General features: G+C 43.4%; 1 protein-coding gene across 3 annotated transcripts in view; it reads left to right on the top strand.

Annotated features, from left to right (window-relative positions):
* GAB1 (GRB2 associated binding protein 1) overlaps positions 1 to 23,837 on the top strand; it is a 100,066-nt gene that overhangs the window by 50,870 nt on the left and 25,359 nt on the right. For all 3 annotated transcript variants that reach the window (XM_037496672.1, XM_037496673.2, XM_054690512.1), the window contains exon 2: positions 18,219 to 18,513. In XM_037496672.1, coding sequence (XP_037352569.1) covers positions 18,219 to 18,513 — 295 coding nt within the window. The remainder of the gene's footprint in view (positions 1 to 18,218; positions 18,514 to 23,837) is intronic.

Genomic DNA, 23,837 nt, shown 5'->3' with positions numbered 1-23,837 from the left:
AGTTAGGCAGTGGAAAGGCACTGGGAGTGGAAGGTGGAGGGAGAGGATGGAAACTCTTTGTTCTAAGGTTCCCCCAATGCTAAGGAACCAAGACAGCAGCTGAAATCTGTGGCTTGAAGTCCTCTCTCTAGTCAGAGGACTGGGGCAGGTGGGGTCACTGTGTTGGGAGGGGAGAGGCAGCAAGGGGGTGTGAGCTGAGCTAACCTGACCACCAAGGCCAGGTGTGCACAGGTAATGTGCAAGTGTGATAAATGGGACACAAGCATAGTAATTGCACATGTGGGGTGTCTCTGAAGTCTCCCAGAAGGAAACTAGATTTGGTCCATATGGTTTAAATGTAGACTTTAAAAGAGGCCTAAATAAATACAAGGACTTTAAGAGGACTACTTTGGACTGGTTTTAGATGAGGGTGCTTATCCCTGTAGGTCTAGAGGAACAGAGGAAGAAATGATGAATGATTTAAAAACTGCATACCCAAGACCAGGGGGTCTAAAACCAGGGAGGATGGAGCACCCAAGGGCGCTGAGGTCAAGAATTAGGCAGCTGATGCTGGAAAATGGAGTTAGAGACAGCAGACTAAAGACATTCACTGCTTCTTAATGCAGAGACTGTTGGGGGTAGGGAGATCGTTCTATCAAGAATCACCAGCAGATAACCCCCCAGAAAAGACCAAATCTAGAACATGCTCACTGGGGGAGGATTGGTGTGTTGTCTGATTAGCTCTATTGTACAATATGATGTTTCAGTATAATAGGTATGAATTTAATAACACTTTTTAATATAGTTTTCTCCAGCACCTGTAATATCAATCTAACGTGCTAGGAGCTTTTGAAGGACCTGATTGCTTCAGAGTCTCTGCCTGCAAGTTGCGTGGGATCTGCGCAGAGAGAGACAATGCTAAGGACAACCCACAAAGGAAGCAAATTGTGATCAGTACTACACATTTAATGTCTTAGCACACAAGAGTGAGTCCTGTGTGTATCAACACTTTAATCATGATATAGCTCTGGCTTTTAAAATACATTGGGGCGTGGGAACCATTCTTTGTGGAGCTGCCTATTTTGCTCTATTTAAGTATAAACATGCTGAAAGTCAGATATACAAGTAGAACAGCTGCCTCTTCGTTGTTTTGTTTGTTACTCATTTTAATGAATTATTTGAACAGACTCCAAAACATTAAATTAGATGTATAAGCATGCTTTGAGCATTGTATCATAATGTCACTTTATTTAAAACTTAGGAATGATATCATCACCTAAATATAGTAAATTTTAAGAAAGTCAATTATTTGAGCTGCCTTAAGTCCCCATCCCCCTGACCCCCATAAATAATTTGGCAGTGGGACAGACCAGAGATTAATGTTCATCGAAGGACCAGCAAGTATGGAGAGCAGGAAAACACTCCCCATGACATAGGGACCTGGATGATTAGAAGAAACCTTCTGGAGCCCTTGTTTGAAATTTACCTTTCCTTGCTGTGAACAATAGAGAAATTGGAGAATGCATTTCATTTTATTCTGCCTTCTCGAGACTTCCTGTGGCTGAGGACTTTGTCCAGAGTGGAAGGATGAGATGAACGGAGGAAGATGGATGTCAGCTGCCTGCTGCTCCCTCCTGCTTCCCTTAGCAGTCCCAGCGGTCTGAGAACAGAAAATTTTAAGTCTCATCTTCCCATATCCTGAGGCTTTGCTTATTGCAGTAAACCTTTGACTACTTAATCCCCCCATATGCGCTGCTGTTTCCGCCATGGAAGAGCCAGGGAGGGTGTTTAAGCTGATAGACCTCATACATGTAAGATGTGGCCATAAATCACTTGACGCTAACTGCTTTTAGGACCTGTCAGAATTACCATAGTAATGCACTTGTACAGAGGGAGTTAAAAATGACAAATTATGTGTGTGTGTTTTTAGTGCCTTTATTCATCTACGATTTTTTTTTCTTTTTTTGTTCTGAATTTTCTCACTTGATTTTTATGAAGTTCTGGGAAACAGTTCTCACTAAGACAGGGATTTTATATGTTCAAGACTTAATCTGGAAGAACATCAGACACTACTCTATACATCATGTTGTTTACAATGATCATAAGTCATTGTGCATTCCATCCCATGGCTCTGGAAGTTAAGGAATGGAACCCACGAGTCACTGAAGCCCAGAAACTATGTGATACTTGTGTCTCCTCTCCAGGGACCAGCCCTGGTATCTTGTTCAGTGAGTGTCATTGGTGCAGCCCTGGCTCTCTTGTGTGTCACCGGTCACGAGGGGAGGGGATCACGTGATTGCTTGTTTACGTAAGTCAGCAGTATCTGTCATCTTCATATTTAAAGATCTGCGTGTGTTAGTATGAAACTCTATGTAAAATGGGCAGCCGCTCTGGAGGAGAGACAGCTCTTGCTGGTGAAGAGAGCGTAGACAAACCCACCTCCCTTTCTTTTTTTTTTTTTTAATAGAGGCATGCTTTTATTTATTTATTTGTTTGTTTGTTTTGTTTATACATGCACTGGGTACAGTCAGAAGCACGGGAGGGTGGGAAAATTCACCAGAGCCAGAGCGGGGAGCAGAGCAGGCAGAAGGACCGAAGTACACTGCTGAGGGGAGCAGCGGGCGGCAGGAGAGGTCTGCGCGCCATGTGGGACCCTCCTCCGGCGGCCGGGGAGCAGCCAGGGATCGAACCAGCGCTGCAGAGGCCGCGGGCAGCTTCACAACCCAGCGCTCAACCGCTGCGCCACCGGGGAGGCCCACCCCCCCACCTCCCTTTCTAATAGACCGAAAGCACTCACGGCAGTAAGTGAGCTTCCAAGAGGAGCCATCCCTGTGCCTGGGTCTCCCCGGCTTGCCTTCCCGTGGATGTGAATGCAGAGACCTCAGAACCTCCTTTGTGGAAATGCTTTTGCCTTAGCTCTTTATGCCCAAGGCAACTGAAAACCACGTAGAAGTGGCCACATGTCAACTTAAAACTTAGCAGTCAATAAAACTTTTGTCCTTTTAAATATCAAGGAAGCTGTGTCCTATCGAGACGCAATCTAAGGAGCTGACTTTTCCATAAAAAACAATGAATCAAAAAAAAAAAAAAGCAATGGTCAAAGGTCCTCAAGGAAATGGTGAATCTACCTCAGTTGAGCAAAAGCGTTGTCTTTGGGACAGAAGTATCTCATTGGAATTCAGAAGTTAACTTCCGCACAGTGGTGGACTTCTAGAAGTCCAAAGTATGCTCTCTGTTTTGTTCTGTTTTTGTTTGCTTTTCCTGATTTTTTGTGGTGCCCGCCTTTTTCATGTTGCCTCTGCTCCACTAGGGGGCAGCCGGGAGGATGGAGAAGAGCGGAAACTCCCATTGCCTTGAGGATGCCCCAGGCCGTGCCTTTGCTGCTCCTTCTGCAGACATGCGGGAACGTTTTCCCACTTAGTTGTCCTTTGCATCCCAGCATCTACATGATTCTTCCCACTTAGTTGTCCTTTGCATCCCAGCATCTACATGATTCTTAGTAGACTTATTCTCCCCTTTTAGAGCGGAACATATCTATATAAATTTATTGGTGATTTTTCAGTACATTCATTGTCAGAGTATTTCTTTTCCTTTCCTGGCATGCGCCATCAGACCCCCTGGCAGTGAATAGCTCATAACTGGTGTGGAAGACAACGGTGATGAACTTGTTAGGTTCACCTTACACTTCACATCGAGACTCATTGGTTCGTGCGTTTGCTCAGACACCACTCATAAAGTCCCTCCCTGTGGCTGCACGTGTCAGGCTTGTGTGTCTTAGACTTTGAGACTAGAGCAACAGAAAGGAAAAGAACTTCAAAGTCTGAGTATAAAAGGTGATCCGTCACAGTTGCCTCCAGGCAACTGCTGAAGGTCGAGGCTGAGCCCAGCCACATGGGTCTGCATGGCTACAGGGCTGGGTGGTTTTTTCTATTTGTTTTCCCAACTGCTCATAAGGGTGGAGTGGGGGCCGTCAGCCTCTCTTAGGTTGTGCCATTTTCTAGGAAGCTTTGCTCTCCCTTTGTTCTTGCCGCCACCAAGAGTTGATTTTGTTACTAAGAGTTTACTTCATTTACCTCTGCCAACCTAGGGTTCCATAATCCTAATCTTTCAGTGAAAATCTCATTGTTTTTGCCTTTTCATGGTCATTATTCAACAAAAATACAGAGTGGTGGTTAGATTTTTATTGCTTTTTTTAACTCACAGTTGAATTTTCACTAGGGGTATTTTTGTTTCTCCTCTGCTTCCCCTCTGTTTCTGCAACACACTAGCCTTTGTTCATTGTAGATAACTATAGGTAGGTAGGCTGCCCCATCTTGTAATATTTAAGGTATAAACATTTCAGTGTCCAAGAAGTAAAGGTATTTATTCTGAGAATGTCTTCAGGTTACAGCGCCTAATGTACGTCGACGATTCGAAGACCTTTTATTCTGGAGTAAATTCTTCATCTGGTAGACTTGATCAATCATCCTGTACAGTGTAAGACTGCAGTTATCGGGGAAACAAGGTGATAACCTTTCTGTTCAGAGGATCATGTACATTTCTCTTAGTCATTATTCAGTAAGGGCTTCATCTTTCCTTCCATAATTCTAGCAATTCTGACAAAAGTCACAAGAAGTGAAATATTAATATATTGAAGTCTAAACCTGAGGATTTGAACCATCAGAAAATTAGAAGTGTGGCTCTTGAAGCCAAAAATAAATTCATCTTTATTTAGCAAGGTAACTACAATTCTTAAAAGTATGCATGTATTATGAATACAGTTTAGATGAAGATACAGAAGCAATATTTTTTATGGTGATGTAATTCTATATGATTTCTCAGTTGAATTTGTTGTTGCTGCTAGTATATTAAAACTAAGTTAAAGAAAATTATTTTAGTCTAGACGGCATTGTGCATGGATACTGGGTAACCACAGAAGTACAGATTCTAGGGGCCTCCCGGTGGCGCTGTGGTTGAGCGCTGGGTTGCGAAGCTGCCCCCAGCCTCTGCAGCGCCGGTTTGATCCCCGGCTGCTCCCCCGGCCACCAGAGGAGGGTGACACATGTTGCGCAGACCTCTCCTGCCGCCCTCTGCTCCCCTCAGCAGTGTATTTCATCGGTCTGCCTGCTCTGCTCCCCGCTCTGGCTCTGGTGAATTCTCTCACCCTCCCATGCTTCTGACTGTACCCAGTGCTTGTATAAATAAATAAAAACAAATCTTTAAAAAAAAAAGTACAGATTCTACATAGAACTTAACACAAAGAGGCGCATGACATAGAAGTACAAGACTAAGTCTGTGGCTACAGATTTTTCTTCTTTTACTTAACAATGGTTAAATTAAAAAAAAAAAAATGCCTTAGCATTGAAGCAGAGGATAAAGTATTAGCCAGTTCTGTCCAAAAATTAACATCAAAAAATGATTTCACATAGTTTATAGAACCCAAAAAACATAGTCCTCTACACTAAGGAGCTGCTCCTTTGAATAGTAGTAGCCAGAGGCTCCAAGCAGTGCCAGCTGGTGTGAGCAGTATGGTTTTTAGTTGGAAAATTTTCCTGGTTTTGGTTTAGAATTCTCTTTTCAGGAACTGGCATTGTCCTCAGCATGCCTACACTTGTGTGCCGGTGGGGACATGGGGCCGTGCCCCTGTGGGCACATGTTCCCCTGGACTCTGCCCGTGTTTGCATGTGCAGCGGCTGCAGGCTGGGAATGAGGAGGGCACGGGCCTCCTGGGAGGGATGTGTCGGTGGAAAAACACCGGCAGGATATCCCCTTTTGGAATTTCAGGAAGGTCAGGTCCCACCTCAAAGAGTTGGGGGTTTGTGGCATCCTGAAGCCCACTTATTAAATGGGGTTAGAGGCACCTCCCGCTGGCCTTCCCCGTTCCAGGGCACCCCTCAGTCCCTCTCATCAGACACCGCCAATTGCACGTTTAACGCGAAATACTGGACAGAGTGTGGTGAAGTGTGGGATGTCCCCGTGACGTCTCTGCAAACCCGGAGCCCAGCCCTGAGCCCTGAACTCGAGGCTTATATTTAGAAGACAGTGTGGATCCTGTATTTTTAAAATGCTGTAAACATGTTTGTGTGGTTATTTTTAGCTTTCACAGACTTTAGTGAACTTCCAAGTTGGCAAGTCCCGGACCCAAGTCCGTTGTGTTGTCGTTACCTCAGATGCCAGCAATCCGTGAAAGGCTGGTTGTCTCCCAGGGCACTCACGCTTCCCAGCAGCCAAGTGGCTAAGGCACCTGGCAGCCTGGCCCGGGGTGTATCTCTAGTTGTGTTATCACACCTCCTGGGCACACACACAGGTGACTTGCTGGTCCCGCCAAGTGCTCCTCGGGCAGAAACAACGAGTCCTTTTCTCTCCTTGGAGCAGCTCTCCTGCTCCTCAGCATGAAATCCCGCATCCACACATCCTCGCAGCCCGTGTTATTTCCAGTCCATTGTATCTGCTTCCTGTTGGTCAAAGGTTAGGAGGCACGGGGGGGGGGGGTGGGGTGCAGAGGGAGATAGAAGCTGGCAGGAAAAGGAAAGCAGGGCCCGTTTTAGGGCCGAGACACCCTAGAATGGGCAGGACAGCAGTGGGTTTGTTGAAAACAAAAGGAGGCCGGTGGTCAACAGCTTTCCTCGTGGGATGAGATCATTGTCTGCATGTTACATGCATGAAGAAGTGTTTGCCTCCAGAGATTCAGGTTTTCGGAAAGGGTGGATGCCCCTGTCCTGGGGTAGAGGGGAGGCCGGGCTGAGTCCTTTATGCTTGTAGCAAGGATCATCAGCTCCTCTCTGCATCAGGTTATTCCTCCTTGATCTCAGACTCCATGAGTTTTGGGATCAGTGACTCCAGAATGCAGAATTTACCTCTTTGGAAGTACGTCTGTCTGAGGAAACCTTTCACTGCCCCATAGCTTTTGTTCTGGAAGCTTGAGACTGAGCTTTATGTTTAGAAGAAATTATACTTGGACATATTTTGACTTATCGCCCATAAATGTAATTATGGAAATCTGAATTTGTTTTTGTAACACTTCAGTACTTTTCAGCTACTGTTAATGTGAAAGTGATGTTTAGTTGAAAGTGTTTTCAGCTCAGTCTTACTGCCCCAGTGTTATATTTTAAATTGTGACTGTTCAGTATGAAATGTAGAGGAGAAAATGAGAATTTTTTTTAATGTTCTGCTGGAAACACAAAACACCAGCTCTACGCCAGAATTAATTTTTTCAGATTGCATCACTGAATAAGGAGTTTAGAAATTTGTTGGTCTTATGGAAGATAAATTTTTATTTGAAAAATTCCAGGTTGTTATTGGTGTTATGCTTTTTAAAAATATCTGTTGAAGCAAGCATATTCTTTTCAAAAGAATTAAAAAAAAAATAATCACCACCACAAAAATAATCACGTCCCACATAGGGGACGTACGTACATTTGTGGGACAAAGTAAGAGTGTGGATCACAAAATATTCAACAGGTTCGTATAACTGCTAGCATCTCGGTACCAACAGCTTCCAGGAGCACCACACAGTTTATACATTTGCTGTGGGTTTTATTATTTAGAACTAGCTAGTGGTTTGGCTTCTCCCTCACACTGAAGAAATGGCCTTTCAGCTGGCACTGCACCTAACTACAGGCCACATGTGGAGAAATTAAATGAATTAGAAAATCACTTCTTCGGTTGCTCCAGCCGCTTCACGAGTTCTCTGTGGCCACCCTCTCCGTGGCCCAGGGAGGGTCCGTGTGATTATGTCCGTTGTTCCAGAATATTCCCTTGGATAGCGGTGCCCTAAAACACAGTGAGAATTATTATTTACATCTGTGTTGGAAAACTTTAGTGACTCTATTACCATATATCAATAATTCTGTTCAACTAGATAAGGATCCCTCAGTAAAACTTGTAGACATTCCCGTAACCCTGCAGGTGCGTCTAAAGTGGTAGGAGGTTCCTCTTATTAGCTTGTGGTTTCGTATTGACTTGTTCCTTCACTGAAGATGGTTTCACTTTTTGTTGACTGCCTTGTGGAGCTGGCGAACTGATAGGATTCGGGCCGAGCTCGCCCAGCGATGAGAAGCCGCTCTTGCTTCGTTGTATTGCCCTTTCCCGTGAAGCCCGAGCTAGTGAGCTACCGCAGCTCGCTCAGGGTCTCCATTCATTTGTTCATTTACTCTGGTAACAGCTATCACATGTGTCTTGAGGCCGCCAAGTCTTTGCATATGAAGCAGATTACAGAGCAATGACGGGCCTCGGGACAGGCATGCAGCGCCACAAAGGACTGATGCCCGCAGGAGAGGTTTGCACGCGGTGCCCTGGATGCCAGGAGCTGTCATCTCTACCTGCACGGGGGCCAGGGGCTGGAAAGTAGAAAGGAAGGTGTTACCTGTTCCTTCCTACCAGATTCCACCTGCGCCAAGTGGAAATGATTTCATTCGTCGGCACGATCTCTCGGAATTTTGCAAATTTTGTGAAGCAGGATCTGTGTTACACGCCTTTGTGGAGATTTATTATAATTCATTTACTCGACTTTCTGCTGTCCCCAGACATCCTGGTTGGCGCAGGGCAGAGGGGTTTCCCAGGATGTGGAACTTCCAGGGTCCTGGAACTGGGGGCCATTGGTCACCCTGCCTTTTGAATATTTAGATCGTCTCAAACATTTACCGATATCAACACACCTGGGTGCATGTTTGATGCTGACATACCGGCTGCAGTTTGAGCTCTTTCTTTAGGTGAGATTCTTAAAAGTGGAATGAGTGACTTAATCCGCAGGCACATTTGCTCCCTGCGCTTTAGCTCTGCTTTTGCTGATTCAGCTGGATGGGTAGGGCCCGGCCCGGCTGGGCATCTGCCTCCGCCTCCTTGGTGCTCAGGAGACCTCAGGACAGACGCAGGCGCGTACCTGCCCTGTCACTAGCTGTGGCTCCCCGCTTCTGAATCTCTAGCCAGATTGCATTGAGGTTGATTTCAAATGATGGAGGAGAGCTCCCACAACCCCGTGGCCCTATGGCCATGCACTGATGTGAGCTCACCATCTGTTACTGCACAAGTGGTAAGAAAAAGGTGAAATTGTATGAAACCCACAGCTAGTGGTCTTTTCTCCCCACTGCGGGTGTAACTACACAGCCAATAGCCTCCTTTCCTAGACATGCAGGATGGGGCTGGTTTCTCTTGGGCCCTTGGTTCACCAGGCTTTTGCCTCTCTTCTGCCTCCTCCTGCTCAGAGTAAGGAAGGCTGAAAGCCCAGAGTTGAGGACATGTCCTTGTAGCGCCGGCCGCGGGAATGTGATGAAAGTTGAGCTAGTATTTGCAAGTAATGATGGGCCCTACCTGGTGCCCCATGATGCCATGTGGAGAGCTCATGGCACCAGGTGACCTGCTTTCCTGAGGGACCTTCGTAACCGAGTTTCCCTGGCAGGGGTCCAGGTATCAAAGCAAGTTGTTCCCAGCAGCAGGAGGGATAAGGGCAGCCCTATTTCAAGTGTTCTTGCCGTGTCCCACTGGAGTCCAGTGAACCCCTGAAACCATGTACACTTTTATGTTATGTGCCTGTTTCTAAGTGAAGCTTCCTTTGCTTGTATCCCATCCTCAAAGCAGCCCATGACCCAGAAAAGGTGTTAGGGCTGCTTGGTGTGTGTTCATCATGGAGTTTTTGTCCTCGATGCTTGTTTGTTTGCTGTGGGACTTATCCCAGGCTTGGAGCAGGGGTTTAGTAATGAGCTCAACAAGTGAACTGCAGACACTCTTCAATCATTTAAAATTCCCTGCCTCTCCCTCCTCTCTTCCCCCAGGTTTGGTAGAATTTATTTCTGATTTAATTTGATTGTGTGTTTGTTTTGCTGTTATGAAATTGTTTAAGGTCCCGCTCATTTGTTTCCCAGCAAGGTCTGTAAACTCAGAGGACTGTGGAAGGCTGGTGAGCCCACCCCGAGGCATTTGCAGCATTATTTTTGGTGTATTCTGTTGTTTATATTCCTAAGCTAAAGTTAGCACAGATAGCACAAGGCTAGAAAATGGTGACAATAGTTGGAAAACAGGAAATTTTAGGCTTGTGTGTGTTTGGAACAGATGATCATAATGATAGAGCCAGTGGAGTGGAAACTTCCACCGGGCCTGTTTTTTCCTTATTTTTGCTCTTTGAGAAAAGATGGTGCTTCCTGGAAAACAGCTGAAGTATTTTCAAGTAAATGGCTTTCTTTTGTCCCAGCTGCATGGTTAGTTTGTTTTTCTTTATCTTATTTATCCTGGTAGTAAGTAGTATTATGGAAATTTAATATTTTCAAAATAGGTAAAGACATTCCCAAAGGGCTTGTTTTGGATATTTAAATAGCTTAATTATATCAGCGTGCACTGACATGGGTCTTAAAGAAAATTAAAATAACATGAATATTAATAACATGACTATAACCACTGGACTTTGTGGGAAGAAGAAGAGAAATTTGTCCTATTTTAAGGGTTCCCCGTCCTCTTTTTTTTAACCCCCCAATTTCCAGTCTTTAAAACAAAGTTAGCTGCACTGTATTTGTCCAAGCTGTTTCCTGACCTACACCCCTTCCAGGTGTATCCTGGAATTCTATATTTAAAAGGTTAAGTTCATTCACTAATTGCAGAGTTAAGACCATGCATTTCCATACCTGCATAAATCTTTTTTGTTCTGTGTATATCCTGCCTAGATTTCAAAAACTTAATTGATTTCTGTTTGGAGTATTTTTAGGCATACATTTTTAAAATAATTTTTTTAACTATGAAAGTAATTAATGGAAGAAAAAGTTAGGCTATACGATGAAAATACGAAACACGTCTGATCCTCCCATCCTTGTTTCTGGAAATATCACAGTCAGTTAACACTTTTGAGTCTCCTTTCAGACTGTTCTCTGAACATAGTTTCTGGGTGTTGTCTGTGTATTATACACAACCACCTCATACAAATAGAATCCTGCCATATGCAAAATTCTGCAACTTGTGTCTTTTCCTTTAACAATTATCCGTGGGCATTTTTTCACATAGTCAGCTCTCTCTCACTTTTTAAATATTATGCATAGATTTATGATTGTATAAATGGCCCTTGATTTATTTAACCATTAACCTGCTGATGACATTTAGATTAACAGCTATCTTACTAGAAATAGCAGTTTTATCTTGCGAAACATCTATCTTCAACCCTAACATTTCACAGATTACTGGGACTCTACCTCCATTTTGAATCCTGCCAAAGAATAATTAGCAGTAACGATCTTTCATTAAATATCAGTCATGAAATACTTCTTAAGAGATAGCCAAGGAAGCAAGTCCCACTGAACCCCTCCCCCATGTCCTAGGATATTGTGGGGCTAGTAAAATTACAGTGGCGATGCTTCATGATGGAAGGGCACTTGGCTCAAGATTGTAGGAAGAGCTGTTCTTCTTCAACATCTGGGGTTAAGGTCAACTTGACTAGGGTTTTGCAACCATGGAGAGACCCAAAGGCACCATCAGGGCTCTGCTGCAGGACTACGGGCCAGTGGGCTGGCTCACCAGCTGCTTGGGCTGTGCTGGACACTCAGTGGAGAGGGAGGAGGAGCCGGTGGGCACCTGAACTTGGGGATGCTGAGGAAAGCTTCAAGGGAGTGACCTTGAGCTAGGTCTTGAGACAGTAGGAACTCATTGGTTGGAGACAGGATGTTTTAGACCAAACACAAAGCAAAGCAAAAGATCAAGTCTCTGGGAGCCACCGAAGCCTGCAGGGAGGTAGAGCTGGAGGCCGTGAGCATGGCTTGATAACTGCTAACTCTGAAAGGAGTTTGGACTTGGTCCTAAGAGCCACTTTGGACTTCTTTTTTCCTTTGCCCTGAGATCATTTCAAAGTGCACTGGCTCTTGGAGATATCCTGATGAACAGAAAAACCTTCAAGGTCCTCCCTCGTGGCGCAAAGGGTTAAGTCTCAGCACTCTGAAGCTGTTGGCAGCCTCTGCAGCATGAGTTCAATCCTTGGCCGGGCCAGGGAGCTGACCCACTGGCGCAGGAGGCCTCTCCTGTCTCCCCGCTGCTCCCTCAATGTATTTCAGTAGATCCGCCTGTTCTGCTCCCCACTCTGTCTCTGGTGATTCCTCTCACACACACCCCCTCCACACACACACACACCTCTGGCCTACACCCCAGCTCTTGTATGCATAAATAAATAAAATAAATCTTAAAAAAAGAAAATCTTCAAAGCATCCCCTCAAAGCTTTGAAGGCATCACAGCGTGTGACCCGCTGCCGCAGATACCAAACAATTTCAGAAATGGTCTCGGCTTTCAAGGAACTTACTATCTAGTTGGGAAAAGAATTCACAAGCATTTGGAACATTTGGAAACGTACATAGTAAAATAACAGATGGTACCAAAGTGTCCTGTGGCAGCTCAAGACTGCAGAGCAATCAGCGATGGGCTGAGCAGAGTCCAGAGGGGAGTTGTGGCTGGGACAGGGACAGCCTGGGAGAATGAATTCGCTTTCCAGTAGTAGGACGAAGGGAAACAAAAGAAGCAGCGTAGTCAGGTAAAGATGGTGAACAAAAACAAGGAGGGCGGGGAAAACCACACTGGCCAGAGAAAAGTTATGAGAAGCTATGCAGGGAGACATAAGCTTGAAAAGGACCTCTCTCTGGTTTTCTTCTACTCTAATTCTTTCTTAAGGAACACCCTAATTTTGTCAGTTGGGCCAATGGGTGTCAGTCTTGGTGGTACAGAATCACCTGCAAAGCATTTAACGCTGCCTGTGTGGGGGCCTCTCAGGATATGATCTAGTTGTCTGAGGAAGGACCCCAGACCGCGCTTCCTTTAAATGAAGCTTTCCAGGCATTCCTCCTGGGCTGCAGGACTGAACTCCCTGAACTGAAATCTCTCTCTTCTCCTTTTCTCACCCATATCTTGGCTTAGTTCCTCAATAATGTGCTTTTCCGGCAAAAGCACATATGGGGAAGAAGTTAGAGCCTTGGCAAGCATTGTACCAGGTTTGTACTCCATGGGAAACTCAAGAAACAAGCTTTGAGTAACTACCGTGATTTTCTTAAAAATCAAGCTCGTTGCTTATTGATAAATCAGATCAGTGTTGTGGATTTGTTCATATGATTGCAGGTTGTATTATTGCCCCAGATAATGGGGCTCCATCTGTCCTTCCTAGCCCATCTATCCACACCTCACCCTCTGGAGGGTGCGTGAGGCACCCAGACAGGTGTTCTAAGACAAAAACCTTGTTCCATTGTGGCAAGTCTGATCATTTTACCATGTGCCATTTGTTTAGATACAGAACATATTTAAACAGAGCAGTTCTTTTCAAATGAAATTTAAAAATACCCCAGTCAGATTTTTATTTTTATTTTTTAAAAGATTTATTTATTTATTTGTTTGTTTATTTATACAAGCACTGGGTACAGTCAGAGGCGCAGGAGGGTGAGAGAATTCACCAGAGCCAGAGCGGGGAGCAGAGCAGGCAGAAGGACCGAAGTACACTGCTGAGGGGAGCAGCGGGCGGCAGGAGAGGTCTGCTCGCCATGTGGGACCCTCCTCCCGTGGCCGGGGAGCAGCCGGGGATCGAACTGGCGCTGCAGAGGCGGGGAGCAGTTCGCAACCCAGCGCTCAACCGCTGCGCCACCGGGGAGGCCCCCCAGTCAGATTTTTAAATTAATGTATGATAGTCACATCTCTTTCTTGCCTGGCAGTTCTTGTCAGCCGGATCGCAGATGGGTTGGGTGGATTAGGGTGGTGTCAGGACTCCCATAAGGCCAGGCTATGTGTGAGGACCTCAATCTTTTATCCTTGCCCCTGTGCTTGGCATAAGCAGCAGACAGTGACCGAGTGCCCCTGAGGCCAGGCGAGGGGGACAGAGGATGACAGGTGAAAAACATGGGTCCCAGCCCTCGAGAAACTCACTCAGACATGGCACTGGGAATGAGGTGGAAATGGAGAGCTTGCAGGGTGCCTGCGATGGATGGTGCCCCGAGAGGTGGGTGCTGAATCCAGGGGTGGCTGTTGCGCCCAGGGCCAGCGTGTGGCAGGACCAGAAGTGGGACGGAGCAGTGACGCATTTCCGATGTCGGAAGACTGTGCGAGGCAAAAAGGGAGGCGGGATTTGTCGGGAGGGGCTTGGAGCCTCAGCGGGCTTGGGTTTCATCCTGCAGGCAGAGACAGTCCCTGGAGCTAAGGAATCTGGTAAATGGGTTGCAAAGTCTCCCCACGTGGTGGATGTTGAGTTGGCAGTGCGATCCAGGCACACTTGCACTGGGTGGTTACAGTAGTAACCAGCACGAATCTGGAACCCGGGAGGAGAATGCTGCAGTCCAAGTGTGGGGCTCTTAAGCTTCTTCACCAGGCAACTGTTGATGGAGTCTTACGACTGCATTGCTTGGTCAACTCGACATCGAAGGTGACTATTACATGTCAACAAATGGCAGCCACATAAATGTTTGCACAGTTCCTCTCCAGCAGATCTACTGGTGATGGGAGTCCACTAGCTAAAATGATTTTTCACATGAATTTTGTTCCCAACTACACTGACTGTTGGCTTTTAAAGGTTTCTGGAAAACATGTTCCTTGTTGTCTGTGGCTGCTTCACAGGACTAGGAAGGCCGTGGACAGCTTTCTTTAGGGCTACCAAGGCAGCAGGGATAAAAATAGGACAAACTTTAAGAATCCCAGATATTTTCAGATAACAAAGACTGATTTATGTGGGCCCGTTTTGTGTTCTGACAAAACATAGAGAAGCTTTTGTGCTGTGATTAGCGAGGGAGCTGATGTCAGTTCTCTTGTCAAACATCAAGCTTTATCTGTGGCTAAATTGTGCTTTGTGCCATAATCCAGAGAACCTTTGTATCTGCCTTATTAAAGTGTGTAGTTTATGTAATTGCTTTTGTTTTCCAGTTTGATCTGTGCCAGATTCAATGAGAGTGACTCATTTTGTGACTGAGACAAACATGCACATTTGGACCATGTGAAAAATAAATAAATAAGTGGCAGGTGCTACTTGGCTAAATTCGGTGTTTTCATGCTGTAACTTCCTGCTGGAAGATTCATTCTTGTATCGTGTCTGCTCAGCCCCTGTAATCGCTGGCCCCGTCTATCTAGTGCACCTAAGCTCATGGCGACTCATTTTGTGACTATTTTCACTTCCAAAGTGAAGTGAAATTTTAAATTTTCACAATGTCCTTCCAACAGGACGCACAGAAGCGGATGGGGGCGCTACAGTTGACCACGAGACAGAGTGGCACATAAGATGTAGCAAAAAGTTTTTCCATTTTCCCAGAGACATGTGTCTTAGGAAAGCTTGGTTATGTTGCTTTATTACATAGACGTTTAGGATGGGAGCGCTTTTCCTGAAGTGGAGGATGTTTTGTAAAAGTGCACCTTTCTATTCCACATGGTTCCTGTATTTAATGTTCTCAAAAATGTTTCAACTTTATAGCCATTAGTGGAATTCTATTGTTTGTATAAATATTCTATGTCCCAGCCACTGCACTACATACATTAGTATGGGATGTCAAGTAAAAGAGACACAGTCATTATCTTTTTTGACTTTACTATCTGCTAGGAGAGTTACATAGTAAATAAATAAATGCAAAGAAAAATTGAATTGTAAGATCACCATGTAGATAAATAATGAGGCACCTAAAACCATTCTCTGCTTTATATTGGGGGTGGTCGTGTTGAGAGTGGTCAGTGCAGAGAAGACCTCAGGGTCAGAGTCAGCCAGGGGTGTCAGGGAAAGGATACAGTGGCCTTAAGAAAAGGCACGTGCAAAGTCCCTGTGGCAGGATGTAACTGGGCGTCCTGTGAAACCACATTATTAGAAGGGAGGAGCGACAGTTGCTAAAACTTGAGAAAAAAGACAACTGTTTCAAAGATTTCTGGTGAACGAAATAAGCAGGGTGGGATAGCTGTTTGGGGTGAGAACTGATGATGCTCCCCACAACCCTACCGGTGCAGGGGCCTCCTTGGAGCAAAGCAGAGAAATTGATGTCTGCAGTACTTGGTCCGTGTCGTTGGGGAATGGATGAATTATGTTTAATGAATTATGTAGTAAGGCATTTTAGAAATATTTCCATGCAAGACATTAAAATTTTAAAAAGCCATTTCTGTATTTAAAGATGGAACTTTCATGATCTGGAGAAATCACTTACTAAAAGATTTGATTCCTTGATGGCCTTGGATAAATGACATAATAGGGTTTTTCTTTTCTCGTTACTTATTTTTCAAGCCCACAGCTTGATAGGGAGATTATCTGTAAAGGCATAATTTTATTAAGAGATGGTATTTGCTTTGAAGTAAACAGTTACCTGTTAATGAGATGGATTTTTGTATTCGAAAAACCAGTACTAAATTCATGGGAACGTAGCACTTTATAACTTCACACCTTCTCAGTATTGTCTATGAAGACTCTGTGAAAGTCTACACTGCCTTCTTCTGGACACGAATTGCTTACTTTTTGTTTGAGCTGAATCCACTGAGAGGTTAATTTAAAATTTTGATGATATTAAAAGACTATAATGTTTTGAGGCCTTTGTGATTTTTCTAGTAATCTTGTTAAAGGATTGCTCAAATTTTCCACGGAGGAGTGCCTCTTCATTTAGCAGTAGTTCTGCAGATATGTGCCAAGGTTGCTGTGGTCTCAAGTATTTTTGTGTATGTAAATATTTTTGTCATCATGAGTAAATTCCTTGAGGGCTGGAATCATGAATTACATATTTACATTTCTTCCCACAAAGTACCTAGCACAATATTAGCAGTATAATCAGTAACGTGGTGACTGGCCAACACATTGAGTTACTTCTTAAATTTTTACAAATTTTCTTGAATGTATACAATTTAAAGAATTTATTCGAATGTTAAATCTGATGTTATCACCCAAATTAACTCAGTTATCGGTAGAGTTGTCCAAATTAAAGATCAGATATGCTGGTTTATGGACCGCGCAGACCCCTTAGTTTTCATTTTCTCTCTCTCTGCCTCAGACCATTGTCCTCACTCCCCAGACCTTTCATCAGAAAACGCCAAGTCAAAATTAATTCATGTCAGAATTTATGATAAAATTTGTTGAAGATAGAGGCTAAGATGGAGTATCTGTTGGAAAACTGTATGTGGGTTTTAGTTAATACTCTTTTCTCTCTGCTCACATGTATTTTGTGGGATAAAATGAAGCGATTTCTAGTTGACATTACAGTGCATTTGTGTTATACGTGCCAAATTTTGTAAAACATAAAAAATGAGACGCTATCATGTCATCCTAGTTTTGATTTTGGTGATTATGAATTTATTAGATTTTTCTTTTTTCTTAATAAATTTACTGATATATAAGTGAAGACACAGAAATCATGTTTTAGGGAAAATCAGTCTGTGTTAGAGGACCAACATCATGAGCATCCTTGGTTTAATTAGACTGGTGTGGACAGCACCACATTCCTCCTCTACTATGAATAACATTTCTGCAAATACCCTAAACATAATGCCGTCATCGCCCCAAGTTATCATCATGGGAAAAGTCCCAGGCTTTGTGTCTTTAACGATGGTGATGTTGGATATCTTTTGGTGTGTTTATTGATGACCGTTTCTCTGTTTTGTAATTGGGTTGTTTCAGTGGTTACTGAGCTAGGATGGATTTATACATATTCTAGGCATTAATCAATTATCACATATGTGATTTGTAAATATTTTCTCCCAGTCTGTGAGTTGCCTTTTCATGCTGTTGAGTGTGCTTCGGTGTGAAAGATTGTTGCTTTTAATGGAGGCCAGTTCACTTACAGTTTCCTTTGTTTCCTGTACTGGTTGGTGACATAGCCAAGAAATAGATCATTGCCAAGTTCATTGTCAGGAAACTTTTCCCTATGTTTTTTCCCTAAGAGTTTTATAGCTTTGGCTCTTACATTTACATCTTTGGTTCATTTTAATTTTATATAATTTTGTATGGTAGGAGTTTGACTTCATTCTTTTGTTTGCAGGCAGACATCCAGTTTTCCCAGCATCCTTTATTGAAACTACTGCTTTTTAAAAAAAAAAATATTTAGTAAAAACTGAACCTTCTCTGGTTTGTTGGCTTGCTATCACACATCAATGCCTTCTGATACCAATCAGTATCTTCTAATAGAAGATCTAATAGAAAACATACGCAGGATGAAGTTAACTTTGCTTTTCAATAGTGACAGCATTCTGTAGAAACAAAGAAAACATAGACTTAGCCTAGACAATGCATTGTAAAATTGGCGTGATAAGTGTGCATCTCCTTGTAAGATTTCTCTCCACTTAATACTAAATGGAGACTGTTGTTTCGTTCTAGGCGTGGAAAAGGAGATGGTTTGTGCTACGCAGCGGCCGTCTAACTGGAGACCCGGATGTCTTGGAATATTACAAAAATGATCACGCCAAGAAGCCCATCCGTATCATTGATTTAAACTTATGCCAACAAGTCGATGCTGGATTGACATTTAACAAAAAAGAATTTGAAAACAGCTACATTTTCGATATCAACACCATTGACCGAATTTTCTACTTGGTGGCGGACAGCGAAGAGGAGATGAATAAGTGGGTCCGTTGTATTTGTGACATCTGTGGGTTTAATCCTACAGAAGAAGGTAAGGTCAAGATTGAATTGTTCAACCTGATGGCTCCTTTATGGCTGCATTTCTAGAGCTGTCATGACATACTTTTATTATTTTAGTTACATAATATATAATGCAATTTTATTTTCCTATAATATCAGCAACATTTGTAAAAAGGCCTGCACCCTTTCATCAGTTTAAGGAGAGATTTTTTTAAATGTGTTATGGGAAGAGATGCTTTGAGCACTGTCCAGAAAAGAGGACCAGAAGATGTACTTAGTTAAGAGCATTTGTCGAGTCCCTCTATAAATACTAAGTTGAACCATATAATACTGCTGTTTGACCATTTTTGATCGATTAAAAACAGTATTTTCATGAGACTCTATATAATCCTTTAGGTTTTACTTTTAGAACTATACTGGATTTTGAAGTTAGGAAATAACCCAGGAGACTGTCAATAGCTGCAAAAAACAAAGGCTCCTAGGCCACAAAATGTGATGATTAAGTACCAGAGAGACAAAGGATAGCACAGAGCATAGCCAAGAAATAGAGGGGGCTCAGGTGTGGATAAGAGGTAGTACAGAAATCGTCTTCCACGAAGACAAATGGTAAATTGCTCTCTTCCCAGAAGCAGTATTTCTATGTAAGTAGGAGGAGGGGTGCAGACCCTTTCAGGCTTAGGGGCTGAAGAAGGGAGAGAAAGGTCTGAGAGGTGGAAAAGAATTCTACTTGCCTGGAATAGAAGGGTATGAATGATAAAGGCAAGGGGAGCTTGACTTGCAGATCTGAGATGTAGGGTGTCCATGCTGGGGAGAGCTGCCTGAGTAGAGGTCTCAACCTGGGCTGTGCCAGCAGAGTCCCTCTTTGGGTGCTTTGACGTAGCTGTCCTGACCCCTTACTTCCTGTCCACTGCTGTTTTTTGTTTTTTTTTTAAATATTTACTTTTTATTTATACAATAGCTGGGGTACAGGCCAGAGGCACAGGAGGATGAAGGATTCACCAGAGACAGAGAGGGGAGCAGAACAGGCAGGCACCAAAAGCACTGCTGAGGGGAGCAGCGGGTGCGACAGGAAAGATCTGCCTGTACCATGTGGGACTCTCCCTGGCGGGGAATCGAACCCATGCTGCAGAGGCTGCAGACAGCTTCACAGCACTGTGCTCAACCCACGCCAGTACAAATGAGCTTTGCAGAGCCAAGAATCAGAAGGAAGGGTGTCCCGGTGTCTTTGAGCTTGTGGTGGTCATGACTAGGCTCAGGTTTACTGTTGTGCGTTTCTGTACACCTGCATTTGGGAGAGCTGGAGGTGCAGTGAGCGCTGGAAAAATTGTGTCAGCTGTCAAGATCAAGTTTTGGATTGAAGTGAAACGACAGTCAGCTCTAATTAGCTCGGGTCAGCCTGTGGCTTCCTCTCTGGCCCTGCTGCAGCCCAGGAGAAGGAGCCTCTCAGGGCTGGGATTGAAAAGTGGGGGCTTAGGGGAACCCCCTGGTGAGGGGCTGCAGAATCGCCAAGGCAGCCGCTCTGAGAAGGGAAAGGAGGGACCGAGCTCAGCCAGAAGGCAGCTGGCCCACCAGGGCGCTTCCGTGGCTGGTGTGAAACCCAGAAAGGATTTCACATAAGGAGCTGAGGCTTCCATTGTGTTTGTGCAGTTACTAAATAAATATGTCCACATTTTAATTGGGCTTGGGCTGCTAATTCTGACTCCATCTAAATGCTTCTCCTTTCTTATTTGTATGTATATTTTTTAGTGCAATAGAAGATTTTAAAGTTAAATCAGAAATGAGATCACTTTCTTTCTAATGGGTAGCTAACAACCAGGCAGTGATAGTAACTACTGCATTTAGATAACTCGCTAGTTTTGTTATGTGATGGATTTCCAGTTAAAATCATTGAAGTCATTTTATAATCTTTCTGTTGTTCTTTCACTGACTGCCTTTTCAATTTAGAATTTGGGGGACATAAGGGCAGACCTTCCTCACTGATAACCCCTAGAGTCAGAAGCCCTGCAAGGTGAAGGAGTAGGTGTTCTCTGTTTCTCTGTTCTCTTTGTAGTTCTCCTAAGTACATTTAACAAAGAAAATGAGATCCTTTTTAGAAGAGGTACATTCTTCAATTAGGAAACGTATCTAATTTGGGGAGGCCCATTCAAGAGTGGGTCAAGTTGAGAGCTCCCAATACAAGAATTTCTTATCCTCAAGTGAGTGTCCTTGATAAACTACATTTTAAGGCACACATATAGACATAGAACTGAATATCTAGTGGGAGAGGATTCATTCCCAAAATAATTTATTACGGTTGCTGATCAATGCAGGTTATATATATAAAACATGCATATATACATACACACAGATATATATATATATATATGCACAGATATGTATACGCACATATATATGTACACAGGTATGTGTATAGACACACACATACAGATATATACACAGAGGGCTTTACACACACACACACACACACACACACACAGAGGGCCATATACATATATATATATGGCCTTCACAGAGCTCCCAGTCTAGTAGGAGAGACAGGCAAATAATCTAGGAATTATAATACTGTTCAATATGTATTCTGCTAAAGAAAAAATAAAGAATCCTAAGATGGCAGTAGACATAGTCTTCAGAAGGTCCAGGAAAGCTTAGGTAGTTGTAAGTAACTCTGAGATTATAACTGATAGTGTACTGAGAACCTTATTTTTGTACATAATGGAACATTTTCATTAATATTAGTAGCCCAAGTTCCTCACAATATATTTTCACTTTATGTACCTCCTACCAGTATAGGGTGGAGCGAAGTTTCAAAACTTCAAAGCTACAGTGACATTTTTGGTTACAGAAATCCTGAATTCTTATAAAACATTGGAAATATATTTGACTTGAGTAAAACATCCAATTTATGAACTTTTTGTCTTCACAATAACCATAAAAGGAGCGGTTGTAAGGAAATGAATAATGACTAATCAAATCTGATATCTATACTATGTGAGCTGGTTACCAAGAACAGCTATGCTAATCACAAATCATTTTTATCTGTTCTTTAAAAATAACCCCTAAGGACTTTCTTTTGCCAACATGTCCTAAATTTAGTTCCTGAGCTATATCTAAATGCTACTTCATTTATTTTTTAAATTCTGCAACTTAGATTTTTTACAAGTTTATCCTGACCATCTCCCAAATAGCCAAGTTAAAAATATCTCCCAGTATGATGTCAAAAATTTGAGTTTTTGGAATAAATCAGCAAAAGATGAGCAGTGCTTCATTGTATAGTATCAAGGAGCCATGAAAACATTTTATCTTGCTCTGTAATTTTGTTTTTATGGTGCGTAGTAGCAAAACCACATGGATTACAAGTCAACCACCAAATTTCCTTATTCATTTGTAGTTGCTGACTTTGCTTAGATGCCTTTAAAAACTCCACATGTTAAAGATTTGTATCAAATTCTAAACCACAAAGAACTGCTATTATCTTTTGTAATCACGTTCGTTGAGTTTAATACGACAAAGTCCATATCAAAATGCCTTTGTCTTCCATTAACCACTACCTGTTTATAGTCTCCTTTCTAAATAGAGCTCGGCACCATCACCAAATAATGGGTGTTTTTGTTTTTACGTCCATCTGTCCCCGAGCCCCGTACTTTTCCCATTTCCTAGTATTGACTTTGCTCCACTCTTGACTTCAAACTAATAACACAAAAAGGGCTTTTCACTAGACTGATTTCAGGCCAGACGTGGAAAAGCACAGACTCTGTTTGGATAGCACAGTAGGAGAAAATAACTCTCCCCAGTCCCTAGGAGAATAACTAGTTTTCTCCCGAAAACAAAAGGAAAGGGGAAAATTCTGACCTGTGTTTTGATTCCAGGAACCTCTTAAAATACCGCTGCCGTGTCATTTCCGCTGCCCCAGGTGACGGCGGGTGGCCGAGTGGGCAGCTCCGCAGCCCGACTTCACCTTCTAGTTGTCGGACCGCGTGTGGCTCCTGTGCATGCTTTGATTTAGTGGGTTTGAGAATACAAGTTAATTTCTTTTGCTTTTCTTGGAAATGTGCAGATTTATTTTCATTTCTCCACGCAGGTGGAAACTGTTAAATCTGCTAAACAAAAACAAATGCTGAGAAATGCAGCCTCAGGCTGGTCTGCAGCTCAGTAGCCGAGGGTGACACCCCAACCTAACTCTAGTATTATGAATGTTGACAGGCATTAACTGGGCACCCCAGCTTCTGTGAGGGACGCTAATACCGGCCACTGAGACTCCAAATAGGGTAAAACTATGCTTTAAGCTAGAGCTCTGGTAGCAATATATTATTTGTAGTGCTCACATAATCTCTTCACCGAAAGCTCCTTAAGGCTTTCCTTAGCAGTACTTATTAGCTTTCTAAGTAAAATTCAATTAAGAGTTTGCTCCAACAGCTTATTAGGCCTTTAATGGATGCTAATTATACTCTTCATGCCTTCTGAATTAAGAGACAGGAAATAATTTTACACACATAAGCAAACCCTACACTGGGGTTGGCTCTCAGAAACTTGAGACCAGCCTTACTTAGAAAGAGCAAGGGAGCAAGGCAGCTACTTCGAGGATAGAATAGGGGCAGATCACCTGTCTTTTTAAGGTGGGACCAAGGTTTCATAGTGTGAATGGTTGGTTAACTTTGGCCAGAAATGTTATGTTTGAGAATATTTACACAGTGTCATGCTTGGTTGAAGTATACAGAGCCGAGTGAGTGTGTGCATATATAGTCAAGTCAGCACAGGTTACGTAATCCCCAAAAGTCCAGCTTGTAAAGACATGAACCTCGGTGATAGGGCGGCCTCCTTACCTTTTAAAGCCTTTGATGCAGTGCAGTTTGGAATGGTTTGGTTTGCTTTTCTCTGCTGTTTGAAGATCTTTTCGTTCATAAACCTGCTAGTGAATACAATGGAAGTTTTTCCTCTAGTTCTTACCTCCTAGAAGATATATGAATCTTTCCATATTGGGAATAAGATATTAAAAGTCAGGGCCTCCCTGGTGGCTCAGGGGTTAAGCACTGCGCAGTGAAGTAATCCACAGCCTCTGTAGCATGAGTTCGATCCCCGGCCATCCAGGGAGCAACCCACATGGCGCAGCAGACCTTTCCTATCTCGCCCGCTGCTCCCCTTGGCAGCGTTTCAGTCAGTCTGCCTGTTCTGTTCCCCACTCTATCTCTGGTGGATCCTCTCACCTTCTCCCCCACACCGTTTCTGACCTGTACCCCAGCTCTTGTATGCATAAATAAATCTTAAAAAAAAAAAAGATTAAAAGGCAGTTGTGGGGAGAGGAACCTTTGAATCCCTGGCCTCTTTTCAGAAAAATCAAAGGATCTGGCAGCTGTAAAC

This window comes from Talpa occidentalis, unplaced genomic scaffold (assembly GCF_014898055.3).
Source record: "Talpa occidentalis isolate TD23 unplaced genomic scaffold, MPIMG_talOcc4v2.1 talOcc4.8, whole genome shotgun sequence".
NCBI lineage: Eukaryota > Metazoa > Chordata > Mammalia > Eulipotyphla > Talpidae > Talpa > Talpa occidentalis.
This window is presented reverse-complemented; position numbering and strand designations above follow the sequence as displayed.